At 41.7% G+C, this 8053-nt stretch overlaps 1 protein-coding gene across 1 annotated transcript in view; it reads left to right on the top strand.

Annotated features, from left to right (window-relative positions):
• The window catches only part of LOC101847876, a gene marked incomplete at its 5' end in the record, with an annotated part of 12452 nt that extends 9420 nt beyond the window's left edge, over nucleotides 1-3032 (top strand). Inside the window, 3 exon segments of the mRNA XM_035969952.1 lie at nucleotides 401-604; nucleotides 2045-2224; nucleotides 2688-3032. Of these exon segments, the coding sequence (XP_035825845.1) occupies nucleotides 401-604; nucleotides 2045-2224; nucleotides 2688-3005 (702 nt within the window).
• Between the last annotated feature and the right edge of the window lie 5021 nt (nucleotides 3033-8053).

The raw sequence follows: 8053 nt of genomic DNA, 5'->3' as shown, positions 1-8053 counted from the left end.
GTGTGTGTAAATGTGTGTTTTGGAAACGTGGAGAGAAGGGGTTGTGCTTTTAATCATAATGTATAGAAAGAGTACATGCCAAGGCTCATGAGTATGTTCAGATTCTTTTGGTACAATTTGGAAATAAGTTTGTTTTTTATCTTTAAAAATTGTATTGTCTTCATACCTAGAAGTAAATCTACGGAGGGTTAGAGGGTGCCACTGATTTGTCCTACATCTTTTTGCTGCCCCTCTATTGTTTCTGTCTGTTTGTCTTGCGTGTCCCCGACATGTAATGGCCGTTATTCTGTCGATGGGCTTCTATCTATCTATCTATCTATCTATCTATCTATCTATCTATCTATCTATCTATCTATCAAGCAAACAAAACCAGAAGTAACCCCACTGAGACAATCAACAGATATACGGCACTGTGCGTCTCGTGTTTTTGTTGGGCGTCAGCTCACGTGACGATGAGAACAACATGGCGTCACAGGAAGCGGAAACACATGGCGACCTCGTTTTGGCAGACTTTCCAGAAGGCTACAATGAACTGACCAGAAAAGTGCTGACTGGATTCAAGTGGGTGGCCAAGTTTTGTCCTGGTGCGAAATACATTTTGAAAGTAAGTACATAATAAAAACAAGTCGCTTTCTCGGAATTTATAAGCTCTCTTTGCTCAGTACCTAGTTTAATCATTTTGGCGTCAAAGATCTTGAGTTTCACATATTGTCAAAATTTTAAATAATAATTAATAATAATAATTGCATTTATAAAGCGCATATCCATGCTCAAGAGCTTGCTCTATGCGCTTTACAACTATTATTACCCCAGCAGACCCTCTGAGAACACCCAGAAACATTCTCAGCTTCCACGGAAGCATACAATGCAAGCTGCGGATTTCACGCGCCCAAACACTGTCAAACAAGATCTTTCATTGTCTATAGCTGGGTACCCATTTCCACCTGGGTGAAGTGAGGAAAATTTGTGCAAAGTGCCCTTCCCAAGGACACAACGTCGGGCCCCTCACGTGATTCGAACCCACGACCTTACGGTTGGGAGTCAGAGAGCCTAACCACTAGGCCACCGACGGGTTTATGGGCGGCCCGAGCTGACGAATCAGATGTCTGCCTTCACACAATTTTTCGAATGCGATTCTTTGAATATCAGGACAATGACTCCAAAATGTCAAATAAAACGTTGTAATTCTGAGGTAACGAAGTACAAACGGAATGTAAGACCGTAATGTAGTTCAGCAAATTTTGAAATAAAAAACACTCTAACCAGCATGTACTGTGTGGATTTAAAGTCTTTTTCACGATAATAAGGTTAGGTAAGAAAAAACACCCTCGAATTCAACATCTCCAGCTGAACCGAGCTAAACAGGTGGGCAGCCTTTGAAAATCTCCAAGAGAACACAAGTTCAAGAGTACCCCCCCCCCCCCAATTAACGATTCGAACCATAACCCAGCACGGTTCGACGGGAGCGAACGACACCAACATCGGTCTGTGTGGCGACATTTTGTTACCCTAGAATCAAAGTTCTGCCTGACATTGTTGGCCGTATTGAGTTACTAAGACCACGATCATTTAACATCGTTATGAAAATATTCAAAGCATTGCATTCGGATAAGCTTAGCATGTTGTGAAACTAAAAAATTTTAACGTTAAATTTCTCAAAACTCTGTACTGAGCAGATAGAACTTTGTAATTCTTGGGTAGTGATTCTCGCTACTGTAGAATTACAACGTGTTATCTGCTCAATACCGAGTTTTGAGAAATTATACATCAAAGATTTTGAATTTACCACCATGACAAGCTGTTTCAAATGCAATTCGTTGAATATCTTGATAACGACCCCGAATAATCTCGAGATAGGAAGAGAGGTGAGAGAGAGAGAGAGAGAGAGAGAGAGAGAGAGAGAGAGAGAGAGAGAGAGAAAGAGAGAGAGAGAGAGAGACGGGGTGGGTGTTTTTTTTTGGGGGGGAGGGGTGATCGTAACCCCTTGTTATTGTCTTCTATTCTACACAAAAAACACGAAAAACACCTTGTGTCAACCTTCCAGACTGACGAAGACATTTTCATCGATATGCCGAGACTGCTGGCGGTGCTGTCCAGCCAAGAAATGACCAACACCATATATGGTTCGGTGTCTCTGAGTGACCAAGTTGTACGAGACACGTCATCGAAGCAGCAGGTGACGAAAGAGGCCTACGCTCCGGAGTTCTACCCACCTCACGTCAGGGTAAGGGTTCGAACCTTAAAGATCGGGAGCAATATGATCTATCTATCTATCTATCTATCTATCTATCTATCTATCTATCTATCTATCTATCTGTTTACTTGTGTGTGTGCCAGTCTGTTTGTCTGTATGTATGTATGTCTGTCTTGGTGCTACGTAACTTGGGGTCATAAGTTATATTATTATACAGCCTCTTTGGATCGAAATAGCAAAAGTTCTTGTAATATATTACATTTTTTAATTATTAAAATAAGATGAATTCTCAATAATGAGCAGACCTAACATTGTTTCACACATATTCCACAAGATACAAATAAATTAAAAACGGGCCGACAACGAATGAAAAGACGAGAAAGTTATTTTGTTATGTTCAGTTGGTATTCCCATTCCTATTGAAGGCATTACCTCACACCCCCCACACCCCAACCTACACACACACACACACTAACCTTTTCTTCTTCCTCAGGGCACCATGTACGTTCTCCCAGTCTCATTAGCCAAACAGATTGTGGACGTAGCCGAGTACCTCCCTTACGTAGGCTTAGAGGACGCTCACATCACTGGCACACTAGCCAAGGTGTTGGAAGCCAGGCACCTCGACATACCCGAGAGGCTCTACGACCGGACAGCCGCCAAGAAGCCAGAGCCCTGCGATTTTGTCACGGGCACAAGGCTCCTGTCTCAGGGCGTCACGCCTAAGTTGGCCCACGCTCTGTGGGAGAAGGTGGCCAATCCGGGAGAGTGTGGCTCGCCGGACGGACAGAAGGAGGGGGAGAAAGTGTGAGGAGTTGTGGGAGAGGTTGGGGAAAAGGGAGAAAGTGAGGGAGAGTGAGGGGGGGGGAGAAAGAGAGGGAGAGAGAGAGACTGACAGGGGGGGCGAGGGAGGGGGAGAGAAAGAGAGAGGGGGAGGGGAGAGAGAAAGTGGTGGGAAGAGAGTGCGTGTGTATGTGTGTATGTGTATGTATGTGTATGTATGTATGTGTGTGTATGTGTGTGTGTACACGTGTGTTTGTGTGTGAAGATGAGGAAAACGAAGAGGGAGAGAATGCTTGAAAAGAGGAGGGGGAAGAAGGAGGAGGGAAAGAGCGGGGTTGAGGAGGAGAGAGAAGGAAGAAAAAAGAGCGGGGACAGGAGGGGAGAAAGAAGGAAGAGAAAGAGTTGGAAAGGATGGAGGAAAGGGGAGGAGCAGTGCGAACAGAAGAAAGCGATAGAATTATTGTTAGAAATTATGTGGAAAAGTAGAGAACGGGTGAAAAGAGGAAGAGAAAAGAGAATGAGTCGCTGTGGGGATATGTTTCTCTAATTGTCCGTTTGTCCGTGCAGATGTCTATCTTTACATTATTCCCCTGTCGCTATAGAGATACGCCAATCTTACTCTTTTGGTTTTATGAGTCCACAGAGACATATCGCTACCTCAGAATTACAAGGTTAAATTTGACATTGGTTTGCGGGGGGGGGGGGGGGGGGTCTGCTTTGAGTTACGAAGACCATAAGGTCAGAAACCAAATGTTTTACCTGCTCTAATAAAATCGTAGCAGCAGATCAAAGGCAACTTTGCGGCAAATTTCGAATAAATAAATAAAAATTTCATATTTGGATATTCCATGTAATACATATTGTTGCTTGCCATTTTTAAGTTTCAGATAAAGACACACACACACACACACACACACACACACCTGTATATATATATATATATATAGATATAGAAACTTCATATACATATATTTATATATATATATATATATATATATATTTATATATATATATATATATAGAGAGAGAGAGAGAGAGAGAGAGAGAGAGAGAGAGAGAGAGAGAGAGAGGGAGAGAGAGAGAATCAAAATGACATATTTGGGTTGGAAGTGTCACAAAACTCAGAGTAAAACTAACAATAAACAATTTTGTCAGTGCGAACGGAACAGATATGATGTTTTCTGAATGTATTGTTTGTGAGTCTGTATTTGCATTAAGAATCTACACCGAAGGCTGGGGGCTCTCATGGCCTAGAGGTTAAGGTGTTGGCCTCTCATTCAAAAGGTCCCGGGTTCGAATCCGGGTAGCGACCGAAAAATTTTCTTCTCTAAATTTGTCTCCTTTTACCTCATTTCCAGCTCTCTAGCAAAGTTCTGTCGTCTGCTTTCGTCTCCTCTTTCTGATCCCACCCCCTCACCTCCTTTGCCCCTTCCTCTGGGCTCCTGATTCTCTCTGCAGCCTTTATACTGCTACTCCTTGGGTTCTTCTTACTGCTGTCTTTCAGCCACACCCCTGATCTTCTGATAGGAAAGATCTACATCTAGCCTTCTCGGACAAGGGTGAAAAATCTCGGAGGGCCCGTGTGCAAGTTGCGCACGTTAAAGATCCCTTGGTGGTCTAAAATCGATAAGAGTAGGCTTCGGCCGCCACCCGGGCAAAATTCAAAATTTTCTTCCAACTGAAAATATAAGGTGTGTCCCGCGCGCTCATATGACCTTATGCAGTTGCGAGCGCCGTAAAACACTTTTCAAAAACAAAACACCGAAGGCGAAGAGAATGTGTCAGGCACATTTAGAACTCTGCAGAGACCGCCTTCTCTGTGCCTTCTGCTCGCCTGACGTGAAGAAAATCGTCTCGGTTTCTCTATTTCTTTACTAGACTATTGATACTAGTAATTTTTAAAACAAACAAACTAACAAAACCTAGAAATGTTCAAAGAATAATACGATCCTATTATTTTGAAAGAGAAATGAAAGTTCACGTTTGAGCGAATCACAAGGGGATTTTTTTTTAAATCTTATAAAGTCATTCTTTAACTACGCAGAAAAGAAACTAGACATGTTCAACATTGCAGTCTCAAGTTATTCAAACAATGAAAAATGTCGGCTTGGTTTCTGAGATAATAAATTTCAAAATTAAATATAATAAAAGTTTCAATTTAAAAATTTAAAAAACGCATGCGCTAAAAATTATGTAAATGCTATAAAACCGGTTTGATTTTGGGAGCAAATGTGGGATCGTCTTATTGGTCTGAAAACGATCTTTAAAATTAGATGTTAAATTCGTTTCTGAGATTGGCAGATGGGAAGAAATCGGAACGGAAAGTAATACAAATATTAACAGAATCGAGTTACGCAGGCACAGCGGCGGACATCGCGATCATCATGTGTTTGTTAAACGTGGGTATGGCCGACTGACAGTGATTTGTTAACTTCGTACCGGAAGTCAGACCGGGGTTTGGTCAGCAACTAATGTACCGTTTTCAGTGAAATTTTAACAGTAGTGCATTGTGTAATATTGTAATGGTAACATATTTTTGTTACCGAAACTCCTAATGTAGAATCTACATCAGATCACGAATTGTTCCACGAATTGTATCATTGTCCCTTTACTGAATAGTCGTCTGGAAAAGAATTAATTGGAAATCCGAATTCCGATCAGTATGTTGGGGATCAGCGCTTAGTGATTTAAGATAAGATTAAAATGTTTGTTTCAAAATGAATTACTCTCATTTTGACTGTCAGAAATGTCTCACGAACCCCCTTGGGATGGTCTCGCACACTCCCAGGGGTTCGTGCATCTCAGTTAGTGAACCCTTGCCTTATATGGAGTGCCCACTACGGCTGGATCGGGCCGATCTCCCGACTCGATCGCCTGAAACTGAAATCAAACACGTTTGTTTTTGAGGCGATCGGGTCGGGCGATCGGCCCGATCGGCCGATCACGTCCGTAGTGGGCACCCCGTATTAGACTGAGTGTGTCGGAGCATCGGTAGCTGACAGAAGAACCACCATAAATGCGCTGCCTCGGACGTACAAAGTTGTATCTGACATTTCCGGCAGTCTTGGAGTTACGTACGATTTTGACAGAGCAGATTAAACATTTGGCAACTGACCTCATGGCCTAAGATTGAGACTAAATTTCCCTCCGAGGATAATAATATCTTAATTTTAATCTTAGACCATGAAGTCAGTTGTCAAATATTTTATTTGCTCTGTCAAAATCGAAAGTAAATATATCGAGTGTCCTCGTATGCCTGCAGGGTGGGATGTCGTATCTCACCCACAAGGAGTTCCTGTGATAGGTAAAGTGGAAGCAGCCTGCCTCCTAAATAATCTTTATTATGACTATAGAGTCGTATTGTGTGGGGTTAACGGATGCTCTGGTGAGGTTTGCTCCTTGTCTTTCATATCAAACATGTATCGTTCTTCACTTGCCTCCTTCTATTTTGTGTTTGCTACTCTCTAGTAGCACCTCTAACCTTCGGCACTTATATGGTCTAATTGTGTTGAGAGTGCATTAAAATGCTACAGTAAAGCGATTTAAAATCCTTAACAAAAACACAGAGCAATGTCTTATGACTCATCTTGTTATCCCCACCATTGCTAGAAATGTGTTCTTTGTATGTATTAAACGTATTTTTATATCGCGTACGTTTGTGCACAATGTACATTGCCCAAAAAATCTTTTCGTTTTGCACAACAAATAAACCTATCCATTCTTCCTCTCTTTGTTCCCTGACTTTTTTTTCTGCGGTGCCGATGAGCCAGGTTGTATTACCACTATAAAAAGGCCGTTCAGTTCCACCAAGTCTAGTCGTTACAGCCCATTTTGGTTTGGAACTTGGCTTAAATTCACCGAGGTCCGATGCTAAATATATGGTGAAATGGTACAGGTTTAACGCCCCTATCGACACAAAAAGGTTAATTTTTTACAGGTTAAGAGGCAGAACCTCCAAGATTTACATCCATCCCCGAAAGGACAGAGCCAAACAGAAAATCCACGTTAAGTACCTTTCCCAAGGCCACAACGAACTGAGGATCGCACCCTGAACCCGTCAAGCAATCTCACGATAACGGATCCGATAGCCTGACCACTAGGCTACCGACGCCACTTTCCGAAGCTAGATCTGAACACAGAGTTACCTCCTTTTAAACTAGAGTCCGTACGAGGTCACGTGATACGGAAACATTTGAGTTTGTTGGCGGCCATGTTTCAGTGGGCGAAAACGTTTGTTTACATGTTTGTGGGCTTGTCTATAGTGTACATGTATGGATCTGAAACAAATGAACATACACTTTTCAAGTGCAAGCTTTTTTTTTCAGCTTACCCTGAATCCCTTGGGCGGGGAAAAAGCACGCTGTAGACAATTGTTTACTTTTTCTTCTACTTTTAGTGAACAATAAATGATATATGCCATTTTAAATACAATTCATTTACATTCTAGCATACATACACACACACACATACACACACACATACATACACACACACACACACATACACACACACTTACACACAAACACAGACACAAACACAAACATACATACAAAACTACACACACACACACACACACACACACACACACATACACACACACACATGCACAAACAACACACAGACACACATGCACAAGCAACACACAGACACACACACACACACACACACACACACACACACACACACACACACACACAAATGCCATTAATGCTTTTAGGTATTATAATAATTAAAGCAGGTACGGCATGTAGACAGACATTCAGACGAGTAATGGAAATATCAATAAACTAAAATAACAGAAGTGAAACGACCGCAGCAAAAGTAACAGCAACGAAAATACAGTGTAGCAGCTGTGAAATTAACAGTATCTGAAGTAACAGCAGTAAAAGTAACATTAGCAGAAATAACGTTAGCTGAAGTTACAGCAACGAATGAAACACCAGCTGAAATAACTTACAGCAACGAAAATGACAATAGTTGTAGTATAACACCGGGCCAAAGTAACACTAGTTGAAATAATAACAATGAATAACTGATGTATCAGAGGTGAAAGTAATAGCAGCCAAAGTAGCATTA

Source organism: Aplysia californica, unplaced genomic scaffold (genome assembly GCF_000002075.1).
Source record: "Aplysia californica isolate F4 #8 unplaced genomic scaffold, AplCal3.0 scaffold00201, whole genome shotgun sequence".
Lineage (NCBI taxonomy): Eukaryota > Metazoa > Mollusca > Gastropoda > Aplysiida > Aplysiidae > Aplysia > Aplysia californica.
The sequence above is the reverse complement of the archived record's forward strand: the minus strand, read 5'-3'. Positions and strand labels throughout refer to the sequence as shown.